The sequence below is a fragment of the Sebastes fasciatus genome, chromosome 1, assembly GCF_043250625.1.
Source record: "Sebastes fasciatus isolate fSebFas1 chromosome 1, fSebFas1.pri, whole genome shotgun sequence".
NCBI lineage: Eukaryota > Metazoa > Chordata > Actinopteri > Perciformes > Sebastidae > Sebastes > Sebastes fasciatus.
Window position 1 is genome coordinate 13,126,638 of NC_133795.1, and position 27,050 is coordinate 13,153,687.

The 27,050-nt window shown below is 38.2% G+C and overlaps 2 protein-coding genes across 4 annotated transcripts; one reads left to right on the plus strand and one right to left on the minus strand.

Moving 5' to 3' along the window:
• On the plus strand, positions 1-17,261 carry pusl1 (pseudouridine synthase like 1). 2 transcript variants are annotated; one of them, XM_074630147.1, is made up of 9 exons: positions 1-467; positions 553-613; positions 1,438-1,625; positions 4,401-4,496; positions 6,572-6,721; positions 9,162-9,332; positions 13,980-14,034; positions 14,795-14,957; positions 15,702-17,261. In XM_074630147.1, the coding sequence occupies exons 1-9, from the start codon at positions 412-414 to the stop codon at positions 15,761-15,763; spliced, it is 1,002 nt and encodes a 333-aa protein (XP_074486248.1). In that variant the 5' UTR covers positions 1-411; the 3' UTR covers positions 15,764-17,261. The 2 variants fall into 2 exon arrangements, with proteins under 2 accessions (XP_074486248.1, XP_074486256.1); XM_074630155.1 differs by lacking the exon at positions 4,401-4,496.
• On the minus strand, positions 16,508-26,149 carry LOC141764700 (ATP-dependent RNA helicase DDX19B). 2 transcript variants are annotated; one of them, XM_074630123.1, is made up of 12 exons: positions 25,879-26,149; positions 23,046-23,085; positions 22,849-22,965; positions 22,603-22,738; positions 22,250-22,342; positions 21,545-21,647; positions 21,294-21,408; positions 20,942-21,119; positions 20,471-20,708; positions 19,734-19,896; positions 18,829-19,020; positions 16,508-18,673 (listed from the first exon to the last, which is right to left on the minus strand). In XM_074630123.1, exons 1-12 carry the CDS (start codon positions 25,933-25,935, stop codon positions 18,612-18,614), a joined length of 1,494 nt encoding a protein of 497 aa, XP_074486224.1. In that variant the 5' UTR covers positions 25,936-26,149; the 3' UTR covers positions 16,508-18,611. The 2 variants fall into 2 exon arrangements, with proteins under 2 accessions (XP_074486224.1, XP_074486233.1); XM_074630132.1 differs by having other exon boundaries at positions 22,849-22,953; positions 25,879-26,146.
• Positions 26,150-27,050: the final 901 nt, after the last annotated feature.

Consider the following 27,050-nt stretch of genomic DNA (forward strand, 5'->3'; position numbering starts at 1 on the left):
ACGCACACCCACTCTGTGGATTATGACGCAATCAAAAATGGACCGACAGAGCTTCAAAAGCAACGTTGCGCCTAAAACTCTGCATTAATGTTTACATGTGTGGCTATAATTTATAGTACATGCAGTGACCATAACGTTAGATGTCAACACATGTGCAAAACGCATGTTGTAGAGGCAACACGTGGTCAAACACAGCTGTCCAGAGGCGAGATGTCCGTGTTGTTGTCTCTGCTGTTGTCCGTCGCTTCCTAAAACACATGAGGGCTTCACAGGGGTTTGTAAAAGTCGTCCTTCACTGACTCCCAGTTCCCATCAGAAACCATGGAGTGTTTATGACAAAAATGTAACGTTTTACTCTTATAAACGCGATAACAATATGACCAAGAAGTGTCAAAGACATCTGGAGAGACCATGCACAGCTGGGCACGTTATCTCATCTTTGTTCAATACATTGGAACTAAATACAGGTAGGTTATACTGCAGGATAACTGGTTACACTTTAAGGTGTGTTATTATTTATTTATTACTATTTCATTATCATTATTTCTGCAGTGGTGTAGTGAAAGTTCCTCCACATGAGCTGATTAAGAAAGGGGTCCAGGACCACTTAGAGGTAAGTTTTACTGGTGTTATCGTGTCGTTTTGTCCTCCTAACCAGGGTCTGAAATGAACCTTTTTCCTCAGCTGTCACTGTGGCAGGTCACTGAACAGTGAGTCACGTGGTACCGGACCGTAGAATTATGGGATATATCATGTAACCTTAATGCATGACTATATTCTGTACCACTTCATTTTACAGGTCCGCAAATTTTATGGTAATTAGATGATAATTAGAAAGTTACCTATTTGAAATTTCTTTGGAATTACTGCAAAATTACCCCAATATTTATTTAATTATACACATTGATTTTGAAAAAATATCTAATTGCGATTATTTTGGTTGATTCAATTGCGATATGTTTTGCGATACTAGAGGGAATGATAATTTTTACATTATTATTCTCATTTTCATTGTTGAAAAACATATTTAAATGATTATGGTGTGATTTTTGTGGGGATCTGTATCAAACAGAGATGTTTTCTGTAGAATATGATGTGTAGGCCATGCAGGACATCTCTGCAGCACCATAATATTGAATTTTAAATGGCATTTTGACACACATTTTGCCTTTAACAAATATTGCTATTTTATTAAATACTGCGATTTGAAAATTGCAGTAGGCCATATCGCGATTTCGATAAAATTTCAATTAATTGTGCAGCCCTATTTGATATTCCTTTTTTTTTTTCTCTGTTTTGATGTATCTGTCTGACTTTTTGTGGTAAACTATGAGTTACTTAAAAAGTTAAAAAGTTATTCCTTCAAAATACAGTTTTTACAATATAACAGCCCCCAGCTTTGTATCTCTCTGATGTTCTCTCTCTGTCTGTGTACAGGAGGCAATAAAGAGGCTGAGGCCGCTGAACCCGGTGTCTCTGACAGTCTCCAGCAGGACAGACACAGGTGTCCACGCTCTCTCTAACTCTGCACACTTCGACCTCCAACGCAAGAACGATAAGCAGCCATTTACTGAAGACATCCTTGTTGAGGCTCTTAATTTCCACCTCAGAGCAGAGCAGATCAGGTGAGTCAGGGCTCGCTAGATTAGAGTGTGACTTTTCAAAAGTTCAACAGTAGAAGTGATCTCCTCACACAGGGGTTAAATGTAACACAGGGTCATGCAAAGTGTACACCTGCTGGACACGTTTCCACCTTCCCCCCACCACATTCACCTGAAAATCTTAAGTTTAGTTGTTATGTTTTCAGATTGATCCCAAGAACATTTTATCATGGAAAAATACGTGCTTTTGCTGCCGTAAAATTTCAATGTCATAAAATATCTGTGGTGAACACCCCGAGTTATTTGGTTGATGTTTTCCTTGTTACTCGTATTTCTGGAAGCAGCCACATTGTAGTAAAGTGACAAAGCCTGAAGGCATATTGCATATATTATTATTAACAGGTACCTGCGCGTCTGTGGCTCAGAGGGTAGAGCAGGTTGTCCACCAATCGGAAGGTCGGTGGTTCGATCCCCGGCTGCTCCGGGTCACATGTCGATGTGTCCTTGAGCAAGACACTTAACCCCAAATTGCTCCCGGAGGCATAGCCATCGGTGTGTGAATGAGTATTTAGATTAAATCCTGATGGGCAAAGTTGGCACCTTAGTAGCCTCTGCATCAGTGTATGAATGTGTGTGTGAATGGGTAAATACTGACATGTAGTGTAAAGCGCTTTGAGTGGTCGGAAGACTAGAAAAGCGCTATATAAATCCAAGTCCATTTACCATTTACCTGTTCCTATTTCTCAATGCATTTATCAGCTTGATCTAAATCACACTGACTTCAAATTATATTCTGGTTGGGATTTTCTTCAATGTTTCATTCAAATGTGCTGTGATAACGTTACACTGGCCCCTTAGAAAGTATAGCTTCATGTTGCTTCTCAATATCAATATGAAGGAATTCTGTCAAAATGTCCTATTCTGACAAGTTTGCCCTCATGTCTGAAAAAAACTTTCAGACATCAAATTCCTAAGAGAATTGTACTGTTGAGAAACCTGGGGTTTTGTGTTTAAAACCTTAAAGGTACAGTGTGTAGGATTTGACAGCATCTAGAGGTGAGGTTGCAGATTGCAACCAACTGAGTACCCCTCCGCTCACTCCTCTCTTTCTAAGACTGTGGTAACGTGAGCCGCCGAGTGCAAAACCGTTGTAACGCTGTTCGCCTCGCTCAGAGGTCATCCTCTAGTAGAGCTCTCACTAGAGTCAGTGTTTGGTTTGTCCTTTCTGGGCTACTGTAGAAACATGGCGGACTCTATGAAGAGGACCTGCTCCCTATGTAGATATGAAGGACTCATTCTAAGCTAATGAAAACACACCGATTCTTAGTTTCAGGTGATTATACACTAATGAAAACATAATTATGAATATTATATTCCATTTCTGATAATAGATCCCCGAAATGTTACACACTGTTCCTTTAAAGCCCACAAAAACAAGAACGTCCTTAAATTTATTCTCATATTCATACAACAGTGCAAGCATTGTCTGATGACATGCCGCCTGTAATAATGTCACAAACAACAGTAGATTGCTTAATATCTACTCCAGCAGTTAGCGTATACATAGCTTTGGTGAAATGCCAAAAGTTCACCTGTTGAGCATTCAAAGGAAAAGAGCAGAATGAGTTGTGTGGAAGTATTTCAAATCCTGGTTGGTAGAGTCCCATCTTCTCCTTTTCTTTTCTCACTGTGCTTTTCTTCACCTCTTCTTTTTAACCCATTCATTACATCATTGCATTATTGAAAGTCACTTTTTTATGACTACTTTGGTTTCAAACTCCTGTGATACTTTGTGATATTTAGTAGGCAGCTATTCTGTCTGAGAGAAAAGAAGCAAAGGGACACAAACAGGGCAAGGACAAAAGAGAAAGAGATAGATAGAGGTACAGATAGTGAGAGATAAAGGGGGGGAGGGAAGACAAAGAGCCCCAAACAGATATTGACACAGATTGAATTAAGACGCAGGGGTGAGAGTGTGAAACAGAACGAGCCATTTGGGAGACAGACAGAGAAGAGAGGAGAGGAGAGGAGGAAAGGGAAGCTCCCAGCATCCCGCTAATCCCTAAACCTGCAGAGAGAAGGTTAGAAAGGATTATCCCTGCTCTGCTTTTTGGTCTATAGCATCCAATAATACACACACACACACACACACACACACACACAGATACACTCGGATACACTCATCTAGCTGAATGGAAAGTATACTGTCTTGATTAGAATGTGAAACCTGCTGAGAAATATACAGTATAAACTTATTCTCACTACCTTCATAAAGCAGAATTATTTATGGCCTCTATGTACACATTAACAAAATATTCAACCACCAGTAATGTTCATACACACTCCCCCTATGTTCAGTTTGGATTGAAGTTTGCATTCTTGGTCTGTCGTTAAAACACAGTGTCAGATCTGGCAACCCAGATTTTCACATCTTAACTTGGACGGAAGAGGCAACCAAAAAATAGTTTTTGTTACAGCAACAATCAGAATATGGCTCCCGGCTCGTAGCTTCGGTCTGCTGCCTCCTGAGGTCGAGTGCCAAAGCGAGATTTAAACACAGACTTGCACACTGTAAAAAATACCTCCTCAGTCGGGGGTTCACTCTCAATTAGCCTAAAACGAACGGCCCTTTTCCCATAAGGGGAAACTGCTGAGTAGCAAAATGGTGCCATGCCAAACAATGCCCCACTTCCCCAATGTGTGTGTGTGAGGCCATGCTTTGTACACTGCTTATGAAAATTTGATGTGTGTGTGTGCGTGTGTGTGTGTGTGTGTGTGTGTGTGTGGTTTGGGGGCCAGGCAAAAAGGCTGTCACTTCACATCGGAGCAGGCGCTGAAGGCAGACGCAAGGGTTTCCTCTGCCACGTGTCGCACTCAATCTCCTCCCCTGGAAACGTAACCTAGTTTCTCTGACTGTGCACACACACACACACACACACACACACACACATTGATAGACTACATGTGCCACTGTGTGCACACAAAACAAGACATGCGTGCACATAGATGTGTATATTGGAGCATTGTTCTCATAGTTCCTTATACTCATACATGCTAACACGCCCCTCATCACCTCCCGCCTTCTCTGACACATCACACGCATGCATGATTGCACTGCACACGCTTTGTACATGCACAGGCGCGTGTGTCTGGACGAAGACTACAGGGTGCTGGTGTGGTTCGTGCGGTCACAATCAACACTGGTACAGCTGGCTGCAGCTCTTTGTTCTTTCAGTTCACAGATGTACGTCACTGTATTATTACTGTACAACAACAATACATCTCTGCTTCATTGAAGGGAGTTTTATTTCATTAATTGCTCAGTTATAATTTGGACCATTTAAAAAGAAAATGCTGCAACAACAGCAACTCTGATCCCCCTCTCCCTAACCTGGAAGCCCAGAGGTTATGTAACCTATATTCCTCTAGATTTAAGCTCTAAATTTGGGCATGCTATATTTACAAAGACTGGGGCATGTTTTATTTATTGTTACTGGGAATTTAGATTCACTCTGTACAATGCCATGTACATTTACATGTTTGCGTTAAGTTTGTGAGGCTTTTGACTGTTTGGCGAGAGTCTGAATATGCTGGAATTTGTTATTTCATTCGATTGTAAATAGGGCTGGGTGATAATTCAATATGATAATTTATCGTCTTTCAATGGAATCGTATCATTGTGAAATCATATATCGAGATATTGTGATACACAATTACGTCGTCTAAATTGATAATAAGCACATACTAACTCAAATTTCTCAGAATATCTGAATTGCTTAAAATTCTGCTTATGGGAATACCTCAGTGTAGTTAAATCATTGTCTTAATCTGATTACTGTGTATTTGTCTGCATGCATGTAAACATAGTCAGTGTTTATCAGGAAATATTTATTAATTTGTTATCTCTATAATTTCACTTGAAACTGTTATGTTCATTTTGCACCAAAGTTCTTAATTTCAAGTGTTTAATTCACACGGGAGTACACAAAAATAAGCTTTACCATGTGGTTATAGACTATTTATTTATTGAATTATCAGAAAACAGGCTATATATCGTTATCAAGATATGAAATGACCTATATCAAGATAAAAGACTTTGGTCGTATCGCCCAGCCCTGCTTGTAAACATAGTGAATTGTTGCTCAGCAAAGAGGCAATGATTTGCCATTTAAGTTATTAGAAATAATAGATTTCCATAAAAGCTGCCAGTATGATAATTGCTGTAGCGCCAGCCATGAAGACCACTCAATCATTTACACTCACTTAGACTGAAAAGTTCACAACACAGCCAAATGTGTTCAAAAGTGGGCAAATTCTTTGTAAATCCTTGTTAAACAACACAATGTGGTTTGTTGTTTCAGCAAGTGGATTCAATTACATGTGCAGAAATGCCAGCTATACATTCTTCAGTCTACTTTAAAATGTCTACACGCAACTTACTGGTTGATTTAATTAATTAATTTTGTCTGACTGCATTAGAGTTAGGACATGATCTATCCCTGCCCATGTGCTTCTTCTCCGTGTACAGATCCACAGGAAGTGTCCTGTGTTGGCCGTGGCCCTGCTGGAGTCGCATCAGAGAGCTCCAGCCTCTCAGTCTGTTTTGATGCTAACTGTGTGAGCACGAGCGCTTGGCTCTTTAGGGTTCTTGGCAGCCCTTTTAGGACTCTGACAACGGGCGTGTGCTTTTGTGTAAAAAGCTGCAACGCTGGCATTTTGGACAATGACTTGTGCACAGTTTGTCCTTTCTGGCAGTACAAAAATGAGAGTATTAACACCATCTGTGTCTGGGGACCGTCTGAAAAAGGAATGAAATACTGATGTGTCTGGTTCTTTGTCAAAATATCCAGAATTCATATGTATTCAATATTATTTGTTTGAAGTACTGCACATTTATAAGGTCAAACATACAGTGGAGCTCTGAATGAATCTCAGGTCTCACTCCAAATGCTCTTTTCTCACTCTGCCAGGATCACCCGAGCCCACCGTGTGCCTGATGATTTCCATGCCCGTTTCCGTGCCCAGTCTCGGACCTACGTCTACCGAATAGCCCTGGGAATGTCCCATCATTCCCTGTTTCCCCTCACAGACCGCGACCTCTGCTGGAACCTCTGCGACACGTGAGTTATCCCACGCCGCCCCTCCCTTCATTCACTCATCTGTCTTTTCATCCTTCATCCCTCTGTTTGATGATTTCCCTTCAGTAATAAAAAAAATCAAGCTCAGACAGACACACATGCAGACACGCCCTCAATAAGCTCATGTCAAGCCTTGCAGAAACAATGGCACGTTAAACACATGAATAATCCACATGTGCCACGCCGGAACTGCAAATTAGGGCCAGTCAAACAAAGTGTTGTATCTGAGCCGACATCCTGAAAACAAACAAAGGAGAAGGAGTGAGAGAAAGAGAAAGAGAAACAGATGAAATGACGAGTGCTTCATAGCTTAGACGATGTTCTTTTAGCTGTGATTGGAAGGAGGGAGCGTGAAGAAGTACATTTCAGTGAGCGTATACGTATGAGCATTTGTCTGCTCCTCTCTCCACTTTTTTTTGGGGAAAAGTAGGGCAAGATAAGCTGCGGGCTTATACGCATGCAGAACAACACCCACGCACATTACCCAGACTCTCTCTTTCCTTCTCCCACCCTTCCTCTCCTACACTCTACTACACTTATTTCTCTCTACCTCCTTCCATTTCTCCTTCCCTCCCTTGTTTCTCTCTCTCTGGCGTCTCTGCTTGTTCCTCTCATTTTCAGCATCCATCTCGTCCATCCTCCCCTGAGCGTCTCTGCTTCAGCAGCCTCTCTTTGATCTGCCTCTCCCCTCGTCATCACACACCCCCATCGCTCCCACTGCAAAAAATAGAAATCTCCACTGTTTATTTTAATGTTAAATTTAGTCTTGAAATCTGGCATTTCTTAGAGCATGGAAAATACTCTCTTGGTGTTTTGAAATTCAGTGATCATATTGCAGCAGAACTTTTAAAATTATTGAAAGATTAATTACATGATGTAATCAATCTCCACATATTTGGGGGATTTTTATTCACATCAGGGTTTTAAACATAACAAATATGCACATAACATTTGATAAAACATTGCCAGCTTTTGAAAAGTTGTAACCAACAACCAACGCCACACAGGGGTTACAATTTATCATTATTTACTTATTGTTTTTTTCGATTAAAGGAACAGTGTGTAACATTTTGAGGGATCTATTAGCAGAAATGGAATATTATTATATTCAAAATCGTGGTACCGCCAGCCGCCATCCGACTTCCATTGCTCAAAGTAGTGTTATTATGGTAAGGATGGCCTCTGAACGAGACGAACGGCAATCTGCAACCAATCTGACGCCAAATCCTACATACTGTACCTTTAATCGTTTGAGCTATGAAATAGATTTAAAAAATAGTAAAGTGTCTGACCCAACACTCGAAAACTCCAGGATAATAAATTTAAAGTGATATTACAAAGAGAAAAGCAGGAAATGCTCACATTTAAGAATGTAGAACCAGAGAATATTTGACATTTTTGCTTGATAATTGACTTAAACTTTAATAACATATCAAAATGTTTGCAGATTAATATTCTGTTGGACGATTGGTCAATTAATCAATCAATCATTTCAGCTCTGATCTCCACAGATAAATATATAAAAAATAACAATAACTGTAATAAAAAGATGGACATAAATTAGTCAATTAACTAAAATCAAAACAAGACTAAGACCCACACTAGCAGCTCTGAGGCAGTGGATGATGATGCTGATGGGAATGTCTTATTTTAATAGGTATTTGGTCATAAACAAAAGAACTAAATAAATATATTTTTTTTAATTTTGAATATTTTAATCATATGATTTATACCATATTGAGGCTTCAGTTGTCAGAAAACTATTACGTTTTGCTTTACTGTGTGCCATTTTCCAACTTTCCTACTTCCAGAATAAACTGTAAACTGACTTGATTTTAGGACGGATCAAGCATTTCTTTTTAAAAAAGACACCTAACACAAGAACAATTCAGCCATTTTTTGCAGCGCTCCACCACATCTTCATTCATGACTCTCACGTTCAAGATTTTAAATTGCCGCATTAAGATTTTAATTAGTGAGTCACTCAGCACACTCCTCCATTTCCCTGCTCGCGGTATCTCTCTCGCTCTCTGTCAGATCTCCTTTAAGCAGCAGTGACAGAAGAGTCTGAGCACCGGGCCACTTTCACTCTCTCCCTCAAATGAGCTGGTCGTCAACATGTTCTGCTCCCTCACGTGGCATTGTGCGTCAGAAAAGTTCATATTATATAAGTCAACCGATAAATTATTCTACTAAAGCAGGAACATGGAGGCCTGAAAACCTGTCGTACTTAATGTGTGCTCGCTGTTACGGCAGGTCACTTTCGGGTGAAGTTGTAAAGTTGCAATATCACGATGATCCTGCAAAAGATTTAAGAACTATTTTGATCTCAGCTGCCTGTTCTTAACAGTCATAGAAAATTTAGCATTTTTCGTGATCACTTATTAAAGAAAAGTGTCTCCTGTTTCTGTCTCATGATCAGGAAGCTGGATGTTGGAGCCATGCGCGAGGCTGCCGTCCTGCTGGTTGGGACTCGGGACTTCAGCAGCTTCAGGGCTGTCAGCTCTGAAATGCATTTTAAAAACCCGGTGAAGACGCTGGACACGATCAGCGTGCAGCCAGGAAGCTCCTTCGTACACACACACTTCCACAGGTAGGCTGTTTATATTCAGGTACACTGATCACATTTACTAATCTAGCAATCGGCACATAGGCCGAGTATAAAACAATGCATTGATGTAAGTTGTCACATTGAAGATGCGTACATTTATTTGGCCAGTTGGGGGCAGAAAACAAGCTGTAAACACATTGACATATTTTGCCTCATAAAGATGTTATTGGGAACATATTAGAAAGCATGTTAGCATGCAGACACGTAGCAACATTAGCCTGATGAATATAAGTCCCATATCCACTCTTCTTTTAGCTCTGTTTTTGGTCTCCACCACTTTCTGAGGGAAATATCTGGCTCTTAAGCTGCTAAATGCTCCGCTACGTTCACCAGCTAGTCGGTAACTTTTTCTGTCTGCTGTTTGGTGCTGAGCAGGTAGTGTGCAGAGCGGTGGGAGTGAACCAGAACTGGAAAGTTGCGGTTCGTAAAATAACAAAACAATGAGCTAAACGCTATGTCTAGCTAGCTGCAGGGATCTACTGAGTTGGGGGATAATTCTGAGCGAGTTCGCCAAGACCCCAGGAAGAGAGACGTTCGTTGATCCCAATTTTTGTGGTGGCCAAATTGCGGTACTACAACTTCTGTGTCCACCATTTGGCCCAAAAAGACTTTTTCCCATAGACTTACATTGGGAAAGAGACGTCTGTAACTCAGCGGATCTTTTTTTTTTTAGGTGAATCAATTTTCCAGTATGAACACTTGAATAGCCCTTATTTAAATTATTAGGTCCTAAAAGTTGAAAAATGCACTAATAGCTGAATCCAGAGTTATTTCCCTTCCTCCGTTCATGTGAATGAGAGGCAGAGTTAGCAAGCCATGACGACACCGTGACGGCTGTGGCCCTGTTACCGAGACCGTCTTTGTTTTTCCTTCGGGCACGCTGAAAACTTACAAATGCCATTAAGAACACTAGGAGGACACAGAGGAATATGATTTTTTTCCCCCACAGATTATCTGTCTCATGCACTACTGTCAGGATATAGTGACTGATTTCTAAAAATACATTTTTATCATAGTTGCTCAAAATGACCGACTGCAGCTTTAAAATTAAATAATAATTAGTGCAGCTTTAAGATGAAACAATGAAAATAATTTAGAAAGCTTCACATTTAACATTTTGTGAAATACTTTTTCCGGTATTTGCTTTCTTGCTGAGAATTAGATGAGAAAATCAATGGTAAATGTAGGAAGGATAGCATGAACCTCTGAGCTCATTAATGTGCCCTCCCAGGAAAGCTGATCGCTGGCAGGTGAAAAGAAGCGGCAGGCTGTCACAGAGATAGCACGCGGCTTTCTGCAGTCTCCCCAGGCCAACAGTCGAGTTAGCAGTAACACAGAGGGAGCTGATTATTCCAAAAAAAAAGCTGTGAAAATAAAGAAATGTGTTCATGTGCTTTTCCACTCCCAAAACAGATCAGTCTTGTGTTTTTCAATCTTGCATCAACTGATGCTTAAGAAGTTGGCCAAAGTTTTGAATCATTTGCAATCACTCCACTGCCTTGAAAATGTTCCCTTTCAAGCTTCAGTCAGACTCAGTGGCGTGTTTGATGTGATATTTAATTGAATCACAGGCCATGCAGACTGTGATCTGGACTCCAAACTAGTCTTTTACTAATGAAATGTTTAAAAAAAACACAACTTTAGTGCAACAAAAGGTGAATCATCATAGGAAGTACTGCTTACTATTGTAGGACAACTGATGTCCATCTGTTAGATCAGGTAGTTTATGTTTGTGTTAATTAAAGTGCTGTATGTGTGTGTGATTGTATGTCATGTAGATACTTTAGACAATGAGGATCCAACATAATCCACAACAGATATTGAGGTGGGGGGGCTGAGATATATATATATATAGAGAGAGAGAGAGCGAGAGAGAGAGCGAGAGAGAGAGAGGGCCATGTGGGCTTTGGGAGATTACACGACCACAGGGGTCACTCTGCATGCCAAATACCACTTCCATGGACATTAATTATTTGCCCTGAAAATATGGTGCACAATATGGACATGGGCAGACTGTTAGCAGCTCTCAGAGTAAAATGTCACACAGTCCCTTAACCCCCAACACACGTGCATCAACAAGCTGTGAGCATCGGGGTCACAGATCGGTAACGTGGTGTATTTGCACTCAAGTGTCCACGGTTGCATTCATGTCACCAAACTAGTCTTTTACCTCTTTTTACCTCTACAGAATCACCATGAATGAAAGTCTGCAGTTGAGCCGTGTGTTTATTTCTCTATTCTTAGTCACAGTGAAAAGATGAGAAGTTGTGAATTGTTTAAAAGCAAAAGGTTGAACTAAATTTTTGATCTTAAAACAAGGGGCTGTAGTATATTGAAGCTGATTTCTGTGGCCTCTGCTCGACACGGAAAACGTTTTGATATTTTCATCTCATTGTCATAAATAAGTGAACAGTGATGGAGAACTTTGCGTTGGCTATACCGTACATTAGCTGTATAGTAGCAGAGTGTGTTCACTTCTGGTTGGGATTTATTGTAAATTCAATCTGCTGCTAACTGGAAACAAAGTAGTACAAGTAGAATGCGGGAAGTTATACTATATATGTGTACAATATTGTAAAAAAAATAACTTGTTCCTCTGCCTTTTCCAATTTGAAGAAATCATTCCATACCTGCCTTGCACTTTATTACACAAAGAATACTAAACACCTTTCTCCCTTCAATGTCTTTCTTTAAGGCTGCAACTTGCAATTATTTTCATGATTGATTAATTTGTCAGTTATTTTTTCAATTAATGGATTTATTGGTTAATTGATAAAAGGTCTAGAAAGAATCAAAAATGCCCATCACAATGCCCCGGAGCCCAAGTTGATGTCTCCAAATTGCTTATTTGGCTCTTTTTAAGCCACGCTAGTTGTTGGGACTCCACTACTTTGGTCCAGACTAAAATACCTCTTTAACTTTCGGGCAGATTGTCGTTAATTGCTGGTACAGACATTCGTGGTTCCCAGAGGGTGAATCCTATTGACTTTGGTGATCTCCTGACTTTTCCTCAAGCACCAATATGAATTTTTGTGATCTTCAGTGGAAGGTGTTGACAGCTATTGGGTGGATTTTCATTAAATTTGGTGCAGATATTCATGTCCTACTCGGGATGTAATCACCTGGATGATCCTTTAACTAGCACCATCAACAGGTCAACATTTAAATGTGTCTAGTGGTTAGTCACCAAAAACCTGCAAAACTAATGACACGCTAATAATGCCTCTTAACTCAACTGTACAATAATCTGTGCAATAATTCAACTGTGCAATACCCTGGCATTAATACTGCATTTATACTCTACATTTCAAGAAATAATTCATATTTATGCTATAATTGCATTTATATTTAACACACTTCTCAGCTTTTTGTACTTACTTATTTGCACTGTGGTTATGTTTTGTCATTAATGCGCATATTTGTACATATTTCTTATATTCTCATTTCTTATTCTAATATTTATATTCATATTTTTTACTTATACTTCTTTACATATATTGTTATATATTGTAGCATTATGGACATAATTTACATGTTACTTTCGTACCATCTCACAATCTTTTCAGCTTTATGTCAGTCAGCTTGTCAGAAAAGAGTAAAGTCAGAATAGTTTTGTGTGTCTAAACTGTAGGCTTTGCTTTTATCATTATTTGTCATTACCAGGTCATGACATTAGTCAGAGGAGACACACACGGATGCACTTGTGTGACTGCAAAATGAGACACAGGCTCCGTCCGTCCACGTAAAGACACTGTCCCTCAGCAGAGTCCATGAGCTGTATACAAATCTGTCTCCGCACTCCTTACATGTCAAATGTAATCAGACAGCAAGCGCTGAGTCAAATTTGCATTTGACCCAATTCTTCCCATGTGCCTGTTTGCTCAGTTCACTCTTTCCTCCCCAAAATATAAAGTCAGTCAGTTTGGGGAGGGGGCTGCTGTGTCTTAAATGTTGAGACAACAACAAAACAAGACAAATTGAATGTCAAATTGCAAAAAGAAGCAAATTTGTATTTTTTATGGCATTGCACGTAATCCTGTTGGGCCTAAGCTGCAGTGGCGTATTCAGCATGTGACATTTAAACAAATCTGTGCACGAGGAGAGAGTCCCCGGCTCTATCTGATGTCTGGCATGAGCATGAATGTCACATCAGCCTGTCCACACATCGGGGGGGAAAGCACTGAAATATCCAACAAAAGAGAGATAAAGGAGGGACGCGTCTTAACATACAATAGACATGAGACAGGAGCCCTTTTCAGTTAATATAAATTCACTTTCAGAACATGGGTGAAATGCATTTTTAAAGATATGTTTTGATTTGTTTTGAGTTTGAGTAACGCTATATTAAATCTGACAACCGTTCAAGATATTGTTTTGCTTCTGAAATGACTCATAAACGCCCCTCTGGCAATATTTAACCTTTCTTTATTAACATTCAGTCAGTGATGCCAAGTAGACTGTTGTGCCTTCAGGACTTGATGTTATCGTTCTAACGTTTGGTGAGAGTGTTGGGAACTTAGTGCATCTTTTGCCCAATATGCCGACAACACAAAGAAATGAACAGCTGTGATGTTCAATGATTGTTGTATATTTGTGCAAATTTAACACTAGTTTTGTTCTTTTTTCCAGAAAGATACCATTCTGGGAGCTGACTTTTACAAGCAGATCTTTTCTCTATAAGCAGGTTTGTTCCTCTTATTGTCCTCAATTACTTTAAAATCTATAAATGTGTTGCAGGTCATTGTAAGTAAGTAGCGCCATCTGCTGGTAATGGCTGAAATGGCTGAAAAATATGTCTATTTTGACCGACTGTATGAACCGTATGATTAAGACCACTTGTATTTTGTATTTTTTGTAGTATATGTTTTAATTTCATTTGGACGTAGTGTATTTGGGCAGACTAATGGACTTAGTCTTAGGCATATGAAATGTATTTCTCTCCATCAGCTAAATTGTACAACATCATAAAGTTTGATTTACATAAACAGAAATGACCACTAACAGTTAAATTGTCCAATTGTACATGGTGAAGTTTCATCAGCCTATTTTATTTGTAGTTTGTGATTTATCCAATAATAATCATTACCGTCAATGTGTCCTTTTTTATGATTTATTTTCTTTTTATTAATTTTTTTAATCTAATTTTCTTTTTCTTTTTAAAAAATCTAATTTAACTTTGTTTTTTGTTCTTTATCCTTTTTGCATCGTCAATGGGTGAGTGTTGGGTGGGAGGGGGCTTTTGGGTAAAAATACCAAAATATGGAGGGACAATTATTGCAATTATTTCTGCTCTATTTGTATGTTTCTCTACACCTGTTGTTACTCCCAATAAATTATTATGGGGGGAAAAAAGAAAAAATATGGCCCATAAATAAAATGTAATTTTTTGTGATATTTAGAGTAATATTAATGTAACAATGGTTGCTTTTGGCCCTGTGCTCCAGGTGAGGAGGATGACAGGGGCCCTGGTGGCTGTAGGCCGAGGGCGGCTCTCAGTGGCCCAGCTGAAGGACATACTGGAGGCTCGGGACTCTCTGGCCTACCCACAAGGCCTGGCTGCTCCGGCCCACGGCCTCTTCCTCACCAGGGTGGACTACAGAGAGGCAGGTGAGGAGGACCAATTTGATTTTACATCAAATATCACATCATCATCATACTGTATCATATTATAAATATATCTATTATAAAACAAAATATTTGCTCAGTGGCTTGATTTTAAGTGTCAGTTAATGTTTGGGAAATTTGCTAAAGAGCCTTTCGATTGACAATTTTTTTTTAGTTTAACCTACGAAGAGCAGTGTAGTGTAGAATTCAGACCACGGTTATAATAGTTTTTAATTTTCAATTAGTTATTATTTTAGTTTTGACTTTTCGATTTCATTTTAGCCAAGTTTTATTTAGTTTTCAGAGTTTGTTTGCTGGTTATAGTTGGAGAACTGTGTCGGAACGGCCATAACGTTTAATGTTTAATCTTCGCGCTACTTTAGTGTCCAATGTGAAGCAATAGTGGCATAGTGCCATCTCCTGGAAGGACAAGTCTGATCAATTTCTGTGGTTAAATGTCACGAGAGTACACGGAAATTCATGCTGTCTCCTTTTTTCGGTAGTGATATATTATAGCTTAAAAAATATATTTTTAGTTTTTTCTTAAAAAATTTAGTTTTTATTTAGTTTGTTTACTAAAACTATTTTTCACTGCTTATTTTCATTTACTATAATTAAACTGATTCAGACTTAATTTCTTAGGCAATTTATTGCATTATTTCATAGTGAATCTTTTTTTGTATGTACAGTAACTCTTTCTGTATCAGGACATGTTTCAGATTTATTACCTCTTATTTGCCTCCTCAGACCTGCGGCCTTCACAACAGACAGAGGAGCAATTTATCTCAGGTGGAAACTCAGAGGATTAATGCTACGTCATTCAGTCATGTTGTTATATGTAATGGGCTGTAATAAAGTTTTGTATTTATGTGTATTTTCTTGCAGCTTCACTTTGAGTCAGTGACCCCAGTAGGTGTTTTTAACTAATCTACACTTGTTGACCTTTTTTAGTGCCATTCTGTTGCTAGGGCAACAAGCAAGTTTACAGTCGTGTCCAGAAGGTAACACAAAAACGTGCAAATAAATCTTGCGAGACTCGCTGCCCAACGACCTACCCTAACCTTAACCGTCCAAGGTCAATGCCTAACCTTAACCATCTGTTTGTCAATTTAAAAGAGAATTTCGCAAGTCAAGAAAGTCGCTGTTAAAACTGTTGAAGTAGAAGACTCTGAAAATACATATTTAGATAAAATACACAACCAAAAGTTGCGAAAGTGACGTCTCTCTTTCGCTGAAGCTACGATGCCTGTGTGTTACGTACTGGGATGTACTCACACCAGCAACGCTTCTCATTCGTTCTTTCTCTTCGTTAGCTAGTGTTGGTGACGTACACAATACGAGACAAGAGACGTAGTTCACTGAGCGGTATCACACAAAACGAAACGACACCACGACAAACTGCGACTTTCTTGACTTGAAAAATTTAGTTTTAAATTGCCAAACATCGAATGTGCGATTCATGCCGCATTAGCAACCATCGGAACAAGAAATGAAAAGGGTCCCATTTAGAATATTTATGTTGTCAAGTTTGAAAAGATCTCTAGAAATAAACATTTGACTACATACAGATGAACATCTACATGTTCTTTTAATTCAACATATTAAGAATACATGACTGTGTCCATGAACGCAGCTCAGCTACAGAATACCACACACCTTGAACCCTATCATTGTCTACACATGACCTTCAGGTTACAACAAGAAGGCTTGCTTTAAGCCTAGTGAGGCAGTTATTATACTCCTATGTATACATGTATGAACTGGTATCTGACAATTATCAAACAAGGTGTACAACAGGTGGAGAAAGAGTGTTACGTTCTATAGCTAAAACTGCTGTTGTGTGTCCATGGCTCTCGTACAGTGGCATTACATTATGGATCAACAAAGTGCACACACACACTCTCACTGATAATGTATACATCCAAATGTCCAAATAAAACTGCATACATTGGTTCTTTACCCGAAAGTCTTCACGGAGCATTCTCAGCACACTCTCACTTGCTTCTAATTTTGGCTAAATTGTCCGTAAACAGTCCATTAAAACCGGACTACCACCAGCCGTCTTCTCGATGCCGGTGGGAGCCAGATGAGGTTTGTACAAGGTTCAGACTGACCAATCACTGCCCTTAAATGTTCCAGCGCGTTGATCAAAAACACCAGACATTCCGCCGTTGCTGATGCAAGGTTAACTGATTTAGGCTCACCGTATTCGAAGCGCTGCGTCTGTCAAAATTGAACCTCATGAGGAATGTTTTTTTTTTTTTTGCACTTCTTAGAAGTGACTCAATAATTCCGTCACACTATTTTTCTAAATTTTTCTTTAAAAATATGTACACAAGTACATGTTTCCTATCCATGCGACCATGTTGGAGCAACACAGTGAATCTGATTGGCATATAGGTCCTCAAGTCAATTCAGCATTTGGTTTCACGATAATTCACACATCCTAGACGCTCATAATTCAATATATAATCAAAATTTCAAGTGTTAGTCAGACTATTAAGCCCAATGTCTTAGAAATAAAATCATACGTATATATAATGCACTTGAGGAAGGCATTGCGGGGTTTTTTTTAAACTCACAATCCTTAATGACAGCACAGTCTGGGTGAAGAATGTAGCTGAGCTCAAGTCAAACTGGAGACCCTGATTGAAAGGATTGTGTGGGACAGTGAGACACAAAAGGGGAACTGATCACATCGGACTTTAACGGTGAATTAAAATGAGGTTTTTAACGAGACAGATGAAGGGAAAAAAAAGAAGACTTAATGATTAATGCTCAGCAGTGGCGCCAAGCCTGTCCTGATAATTTTTAAGATGATATAAATAACATGCGTGTGAGATGTGTGGTCAGCTGAGGATTACTGGTTAAACAGAAATATCTAAATGACTTGGGAGTTAGTAATGTATCATCACTCTAGGCAGCCTTTTTTTTGGCATTTGACTACACACCCTGATGCTGAAGCTGAGGTTAATTCAGGATTAATTTCTGTCATGTGAATACAGGTTGATAGTATTTGAGAATGCTATCACAGGTTGATAAGTTTTGCATAGACCCTTGAAACCCAACCATCACCATCTCAGTAACAATCTTAGTGATTAAACTATCGCTCTGAGCAGCATACCCAACTTCACCCTTTGTACCGCGGTTTGGGAGTCGATAAAGAGCTGTAATAGTCTACATGATACAGTTACATTCAATTATACTTTGTTCCTTTTTAAAAAAAACTATTTTGTGGCACATAAAATGTTTATTTTTCCATTAGGTTTTTTTTGTGAATCTCTTAAAAGAATAGTTTGTATCATGCCACCACTACAGCCAACACCAAAAAGTGTTTAACTCCATGTGCGTTCAGTAAAACAGAGTCGACTATGGCCGCTTTTGCAGCATCACCATACACCGCAATAAACTCATAGACTTTATTCAAAGAAGTACAAAGAGTGAAATGGGGTATGTAATCCAGAGACTTACAAAAACACTCGTCTGAGAGGAGACATATCCACGTGTAAACATATGCTGTGTTTGTGGTTTTGCTCGTTTTCTCCGACGGCTAAAAAAATAAAAGCATAAAACACTGTTGGAGCGTACAGTCCTTGGAGAGCCAAGAGGGGAAGGGAAGTCGGGTCGGCGTCCTTCATGCGATAAACGCCGTTCTCTTTAGCTGGAGATTTTCTCGATTTCATCCAGATCGTCTGTGTCTAGTTTTTCAATTCTCTTACCTGCAGAGGGAGAAACCGTAGAAAATGGTGGGGTTTGTTTAGAGGGTTGACACGGCACTCCCACTCCCCAAAAATAGACCGTATGAACGTACCTCATCAACTTGATCCGACTGTTTGTGTGTATGAGAAAGTGTGTGTAGCAGCTGCAGACTTACTGAAATGCTCCTGAATCCTGTTGAGGATGTTCATGCTCATCTTGCTGTCCACCATGTTGATGGCGAGTCCCCTTTTGCCAAATCGACCCGTGCGGCCAATCCTGTGCAGGTATGTCTCGTTGTCTGGGTTACCGTCCTTGTCTACTGGCAAGTCAAAGTTGATCACAACAGAAACCTGCTCGACATCGATACCTGAATGCAAGGAAAGTGGAGAGAAAAATCAAATATTACAAAAAAAAAAAACAATGTACATGGGCAGTACAGTAATATTTGTATTTTACTTTAATTCCACTGTCAAATGTATTTATTTTGAATAATAGGATATTTATTATAAGGGGTTTGTATTCAAACTTGCACTGTTGTGTCGAATCTCCAGGTCTGTTCACATGAGGAATAATTCTATTTTTTCCTTTTATATTTCAATGAATTCTAGCTCTGATCAAAATATACCACGAGTACAAAGCATTTGAACAGTTCTGTTTTAGCTCTGTACTTTACATCGATATCCCATGAACCAGGTGGATATTACATCTTGTTAAATACGGTAAGAGATGTATTAATTTATTCCTTTCAATAGCCAAAGTGACGTGCGGCTAATGTAGTGGACTGTTGATTCATCATACAAGCTGTCCCACCCACCATCCCTCTATTTACTCATACAGGCAGAGCTAGAGTCGTGAATGTTTATCTGTACCAGGTAGGATGAAGTCAGATTTAAATAACACCTTACACCCACTTTCACAAATTCTAAATCCACACTTTCACTGTGCTACACATCTGCCCGAAGAGATCTGTCTCAAAAGCAAATATGTTTTTAAATATGGATAAATGGCCTTTTCAACAGCTTAACAGAAAGTCATATGATGACGTTGATTCTGCCCGTTCTGATGGCCCTTGGTCCTTACCTCGGGCACAGACGTTTGTGGTGACCAGGACCTTCTCCTTGCCCTCTCTGAAGCGGTCGATGACAGCAGCCCTCTGCTCCACCTGCATCTCGCCACTGAGCAGCGCTACCTGGTGGCCCTCTCTGGACAACTCCCCTGCAAGCCACCCTGCAGTCTTCCTTGTCTGGATCACACAGAGGAAAAAGTGCTCTCACTACTTCAATCACTACCAGCAATCTAGGCGCTCAAGTAACACAGAGTTAAGGCCTTTGCACACCAAGTCTGTATTTTTTGTCCGAAATTGTCGCACGTTAAAAAAAAAATCTGTTTTGTCTCGTTTTGCTAATTTTCGCAACAAAAATAATAATAAAATGCATCAAACTCAGTGTGCAAGTTTTTAGTGCCTAACTATTTTTATCGGACGACGGATTAAAAAAACGCATACAAAAAATATGGACTTGATGTGCCAAGACCTTTAGTGTGTGATGAAGGCCCTGTGCTGACAGAGTTGGTAAAATAAGCAAACTTATCCAGTAAGTCAGCTGGTGTTGCCAAGTTATTTTCACAGATATGGGCAGCACAAAAAACTTTGCTTTGGAGAACAGCAGGTTTGTTGGACATTCTGATACGGTCACAGAAGAGAAACTTAAGAGAATCCGTATTTCTTTATTCCTATAAAAATTGGGGGTCCGAATAAGAATCATTGTTTTTAATACAACTCGTGAATGTAAATATGAATATGAAGAGAATGAACTCACATGGCAGAAGATCATGGCCTGGGCGATGGTGATGGCCCCGTAGATGTTACAGAGGGCTTGGAACTTCTCTTCCCTGCTGTTGCACAACACATAGTACTGTTTGATGGTATCCAGCGTCTCCTCCTCCCTCTTCAACTTGATGATGTTGGGGTCGGGCACGATGCGCTGGGCGAAGTTCCACACCGTCTCTTCAAACGTGGCTGAGAACAGTAACATCTGGCAGTTTTTAGGGAGCATCCTGTGTGGCAGAGAAAAGAGGTGTACAGGTTGGTTATGGATGTAAAAAAAAAAGGACAAAGTGGTCAAAATTTGGGGATGTACATCGCAGAAATTCAGCTTGAGAAAATCAGATTTACAAGATAAATGATAACTAATTTCATTTCATTAAGAACAATATCTCATTACTTATCAAGTGCTTTTCATTTAGTGCGTGCTAAGATTGTTTCTTCTAAATGTTGTTTTTATTCTGACCTCTGGATGCGGATGCTCTGGTCCTGGTGACCCTGTGTGGCGATCATGACGTCGGCCTCGTCGAGCACAAACACCGTGATCTTCTTGGGGTCTATGAACTTGAATTTACCGCACCAGTCCAGCATAGTCCCGGGTGTGCCAATAACTATCTGTTCCTCCAGCTTAATGCCCCGCGGCACTGGAACAGTCACAAGAAACAAGCACTCATCAACACACGGAGCCATCTGTCAGCCATATTAATGTTTTCATCAAAAGGAACAAATCAAACACTAGACAAAACTGCATTTGAAAATTTTGTTTCATTATCTTTTATAGTGTAGAAATAGCATTGTAGAAAGCAGAGAAGCCTTACATTTATTTCCTCTGATGGCGTAGACTAGTTTGACCTCGGGATATTGTTTGCCCATCTGCTCGATTACCTTGCCAGTCTGAAGTGCCAGTTCATAGGTGGGTGACACACACAGGCACTGGTGGAGAGAAATTAAATGAGGGGGAAGGATTAAGGAAGCGGTAGGATGAGGCCCTCGGATACTCTGAGCAGCCTTTGAAACTCAAGATTTCAAGTAGAGCTCTTCTAGAACAGGGAGGGAAGTGAAAACCTACCTGGGGATATTTTTGGTGGGGATCTACATGACTGAGCATGGCCAGGACAAAGGCAGCTGTTTTCCCTGTTCCCGACTGCGACTGAGCAATCAGATTCTGTGGACTAGAAGAAACAAAGAAATTAGATCGCAGGCAAAGATGGCAAAATAGTATGGCTGAACGATTTTGAAAAAATGTCTAATTGTGATTATTTGGGCGGATATTGCAATTGCGATGATTTACGGTATTCATGGAAATGATCATTTTTACATCATTATTCTAAGTTTCATTGCAAAACATATTAAATGATTATGGTGTGATGTTTGCGGGGATCTGTACCAAACAAAGATGTTTGTGCGGCCTGTAGAATATGATGTGTAGGCCACATCTCTGCAGCACGACAATATTAATTGGAATTTTGACACACATTTCGCCTTTAACAAATATTGCGCTTCCTGCGATTTGAAAATTGCAGTGGGCCATATTACAATTTCTATAAAATTTAGATTAATTGTGCAGCCCTACAGAATAGTTAGTGGTTCTAGTACCTGGTGCAAGGGGCTATTAATTTAATTTGACATTTTAAAGTTAATTAAAAGAGGTGTGATTTAATATAATTTAAAAGTCATATAGTAACTAGGGTGTGCAATTTCTGTGACCCTTAAGAGACATAATTCCTTGCTAGAGGACTCCACAACATTCATATACAGTGCAAAGTATACTCACGGTTCGGCCAGCATCATAGGTAAGGCAGTCTCTTGGATTTTGGATGGCCGGTTGAAACCCATGCCGTACACGCCCTGAAGCAGCTGTGGTTTGCTGCACACAGGAATAAACAGTCAAATGTCAGATTGAAAGCATCTCATGTCTTTGTTTTGCATACACATATTTCAGAGTGCATACGTCTTAAACGATCAAATAATAAAAAAAAGGACAAACGCACGGGACAGTCCTGGAGCAGGTATGGTTCATGTCTGGATCTTGGTGGCAACATTTTGACTACATGCATCATGATTGATAACTGATTAATAATTAATATATGATGCTCCAGAATATTGTAGGGCAAACAAGAGACTTACAGTCGCAACTCCTCAAAAGACTTGACCGAGTAGAGCGGAGAGTTGGGATCCTTCTGAAGAACTTCCACTTGATTCGTGTTGTTGACAAGATTATTCCGGATCAGCTTGTTTAGTAATGACTGCGCCGCTTTGTCGTCTAGAAAAACAAGGTGTGTTGACTGTTACAACTCAAGAGTCGACCAAAAAATGTAAGACGGCAGATGATGAATACTTTGGGGTGTGTAAATATAATAATAAACTGCTCACCTTTGTCAGTCTCGTCCTCATCTGTACCTTTGTTTTCCGCCTCAACTTCTGGCTTTGCAGCTGCACTGCTGGGCTCTCTTGCATGTGAAGCCGTGACTGATGTGCCTACAAAATAAACTTATAATTACAAAGCATTTTTGCGATAACTGTTTTTTCTTAATAATGCATCTTACACTTAATGTTGCACACACTCTTACCATTTTCCTCTGGTTTATCTTTTATTTGGAGGCCACCGATCTGTAAGGAAAAACATAATAAAGTTTACAGAGTTGTTTGATAAAATAATGTACATCCTTCAGCAACAGGCTGTTCCACACAAAGTGTGAAGGAGCGCTATCGCAGGTCCTTCCTTCCTGCAGCTGTCAGACTCCACAACCAGCACTGCTCCCAGTAGACCACATACACACCAAAAAAACTGACAATAACCTGATATTTTCAGGTGGAATTTCATTCATTCAGTCATTCTCATTGTGCAATATCATTTTCCACTTGTGCAATTTTGTTAATAGTCTGTTTATTGACAATATTGTATATATTGCTCCTATTTTTATACTTCCTTCTATTTAAATGGTTAATATTTTGTTACACTTTGTTTAGCTCTTTTTTACTGTGTTAGCTGATGCATCTTGTTTTTTGCACTATATATCCCCTTTGCTGCTGCACACTGCAAATGTCCCCACTGCGGGACTAATAAAGGAATATCTTATTATTATATGAGTCAGGACAGGATAATACATGAGATGAGAGGTAAACTGGGGCTAAGTCTCAAGATCTTCATCCTCCTAAATTCCTCACTAGTAGAGGTCTATTTTCGATAAGATTTAGGGAAAACGAAATTATGGAGTAGCTTTTCACATCTATCAAAAAACAAGATGTTTAAATCAATATCCTCCTCACAAACACTAACCATACACTTCCAATGCAACACACACACACACAGACTTATCTTTTTGGATACATTTACTGTATTGTTATTGTTGTTATTATATATATCTTGTCCTGATTGTTTGTTATCATTATGTAGTCATATTATTTCTTTATATTAATCTTGTCCTAATTGTTTGTTATCATTATTATGTAGTCATATTATTTCTTTATATTAATCTTCTCCTAATTGTTTATCATTATTATGTAGTCATATTATTTCTTTATATTAATCTTCTCCTAATTGTTTATCACTATTATGTAGTCATATTATTTCTTTATATTAATCTTGTCCTAATTGTTTGTTATTATTATGTAGTCATATTATTTCTTTATATTAATCTTGTCCTAATTGTTTGTTATTATTATGTAGTCATATTATTTCTTTATATTAATCTTGTCCTAATTGTTTGTTATTATTATGTAGTCATATTATTTCTTTATATTAATCTTGTCCTAATTGTTTATCATTATTATGTAGTCATATTATTTCTTTATATTAATCTTCTCCTAATGGTTTGTTATCATTATTATGTAGTCATATTATTTCTTTAAATTAATCTTGTCCTAATTGTTTATCATTATTATGTAGTCATATTATTTCTTTATATTAATCTTCTACTTGTTTGTTATCACTATTATGTAGTCATATTATTTCTTTATATTAATCTTGTCCTAATTGTTTGTTATCATTATTATGTAGTCATATTATTTCTTTATATTAATCTTGTCCTAATTGTTTGTTATCATTATTATGTAGTCATATTATTTCTTTATATTAATCTTCTCCTACTTGTTTATTATCATTATTATGTAGTCATATTATTTCTTTATATTAATCTTCTCCTAATTGTTTATTATCATTATTATGTAGTCATATCATTTCTTTATATTAATTTTCTCCTAATTGTTTGTTATCATTATTATGTAGTCATATTATTTCTTTATATTAATCTTTTCCTAATTGTTTATTATCATTATTATGTAGTCATATCATTTCTTTATATTAATTTTCTCCTAATTGTTTGTTATCATTATTATGTAGTCATATTATTTCTTTATATTAATCTTTTCCTAATTGTTTGTTATTATTATGTAGTCATATTATTTCTTTATATTAATCTTCTCCTAATTGTTTGTTATCATTATTATGTAGTCATATTATTTCTTTATATTAATCTTTTCCTAATTGTTTATTATCATTATTATGTAGTCATATCATTTCTTTATATTAATTTTCTCCTAATTGTTTGTTATCATTATTATGTAGTCATATTATTTCTTTATATTAATCTTTTCCTAATTGTTTGTTATTATTATGTAGTCATATTATTTCTTTATATTAATCTTCTCCTAATTGTTTGTTATCATTATTATGTAGTCATATTATTTCTTTATATTAATCTTGTTCTAATTGTTTTTTATCATTAATATGTAGTCATTATTATTTTTTATATTAATCTTCTCCTAATTGTTTGTTATCATTATTATGTAGTCATATTATTTCTTTATATTAATCTTCTAATTGTTTGTTATCATTATTATGTAGTCATATTATTTCTTTATATTAATCTTCTAATTGTTTGTTATTATTATGTAGTCATATTATTTCTTTATATATATCTTGTCTCTAGGTGGAGGCTTCAGATTGCCTCTTCCTGTACTGTATATTATTATTATTTTTGTTATTGTTGTAGTCTTAAATTGTGCAAAACAAACAAAAACAAATAAAAAAAAGTCACAACTACTTCTTCTCCATCAGAGGAGGAGCTACTTCAGAGCCTCTTGCATCATTTGCTAACCAGCCAGCTAACTGCTAAAGCTAGTAACTCATGAACACGCAGCATCTCAGCTCAGCTAGTTCACTTAGCATCTACCGGCTAACCGGTTCTTCCGTTATTACGCTTTAATGAACGTTACTGAGACAAACTGTCACGACAGCTAACTGTTCAATCTGTCGTTGAACAGTCACCACAGTAAGAAACCAGGCTGAGCAGGTTACGTTTCGTTTCCAGTGAAACAGAAACAGGCCAACAGCATCATCATGAGCTAACAACACGCTAGCTCCGGTTAGCTCCGGTTAGCTCGTGTGGTTTCGTTAGTTACCGATTCCGCCGCCGCTTCTTGCTCGTCCACCGCCTGGGCCCAGGAGTCCGTCGCCATTCTGGTTCAAACAGTTTCTTCTTTGAGTTGTTTTAACCCGGGATAACTCGGAGCTCACAGTGAAGAGAGAGGAGTCAGTGATGTGAGGAGTAACTATGTTCAACAATGGCGTGTCCGAAACCGATAACTGGGCACTTGTGCAACTCGCTCACATGTCCGGGTTAGAATGCAGGTGTTACACTCTAATAGATCCCCACCGTATTTAATGTTCCCAACAGACCAGGGGTCAGCAACATGTGGCTCTTCAGCTCCTCTCCAGTGGCTCCCTCTGGATTTATAAAAATGGAAATGAATAACTGTTTTTTGTTTACATTTTCATTTTTTTTTTATCATTGTTGTAGGTCTATGGTACGACGGTACGACAGAGTATTAGGGCCACATTAAGGAAAAAAAAAATCTGAGATTTCAAGAATAAAGTCATCATATTATAAAGTAGTAATTTTACGTGATTTTTTTTTTTTCTCGTAAAGTTATGACTTTATTCTCTTTAAGTTATGACTTTATTCCCGTAAAGTTATGAATTTATTCTCGTAATATTACAACTTTTTTTCTCGTAAAGTTATGGCTTTATTCTCTTTAAGTTATGACTTTATTCTCGTAAAGTTATGAACTTATTCTCGTAATATTACAACTTTTTTTCTCATTAAGTTATGACTTTATTCTCGTAATATTACGACTTTTTTTCTCGTAATATTACGACTTTATTCTGGAAATCTCCTTAATTTTTTTCCCTCAGTGTCGCCCTAATACTCCGTAGTACATTTGCATGTTGGCCCTCACTGCATTAGACTTATATACTATATAATTAGACTATAAATTGTGTTACCTTCATCACAATGCTTAAATATTTTGCGGCTCCAGACAGATTTTCTTTAATTTTTTTTGCCTAAAATGGCTCTTTTGATAGTAAAGGTTGCCGACCCCTGCACCAGACTTATAAAAAAAAGCAGCGAGTATGACATTGAAATTTGAACAAATTAGTGAAATTAATTAAAATTAATAATTGTTTAATATAATTATATGTGTTTTTGTATGTGTATATACTGTGTGTGCGTATATGTGTATGTATGTATATACGTATACAGTATATATATATGTATATATAAATAGATTTT

Excerpts from the sequence above, each read along its gene's own strand:
- pusl1 (XM_074630147.1), top strand. The coding sequence starts at position 412 with ATGCACAGCTGGGCACGTTATCTCATCTTTGTTCAATACATTGGAACT. Across the intron at positions 614-1,437 it reads GGGTCCAGGACCACTTAGAG|GAGGCAATAAAGAGGCTGAG; the intron begins GTAAGTTTTACT and ends GTCTGTGTACAG. Across the intron at positions 4,497-6,571 it reads CAATCTCCTCCCCTGGAAAC|GATCACCCGAGCCCACCGTG; the intron begins GTAACCTAGTTT and ends TCACTCTGCCAG.
- LOC141764700 (XM_074630123.1), bottom strand. The coding sequence starts at position 25,935 with ATGGCGACGGACTCCTGGGCCCAGGCGGTGGACGAGCAAGAAGCGGCG. Across the intron at positions 21,120-21,293 it reads CGCCATCAGAGGAAATAAAT|TGCCGCGGGGCATTAAGCTG; the intron begins GTAAGGCTTCTC and ends TGACTGTTCCAG. Across the intron at positions 20,709-20,941 it reads CAGAGCATCCGCATCCAGAG|GATGCTCCCTAAAAACTGCC; the intron begins GTCAGAATAAAA and ends TCTGCCACACAG.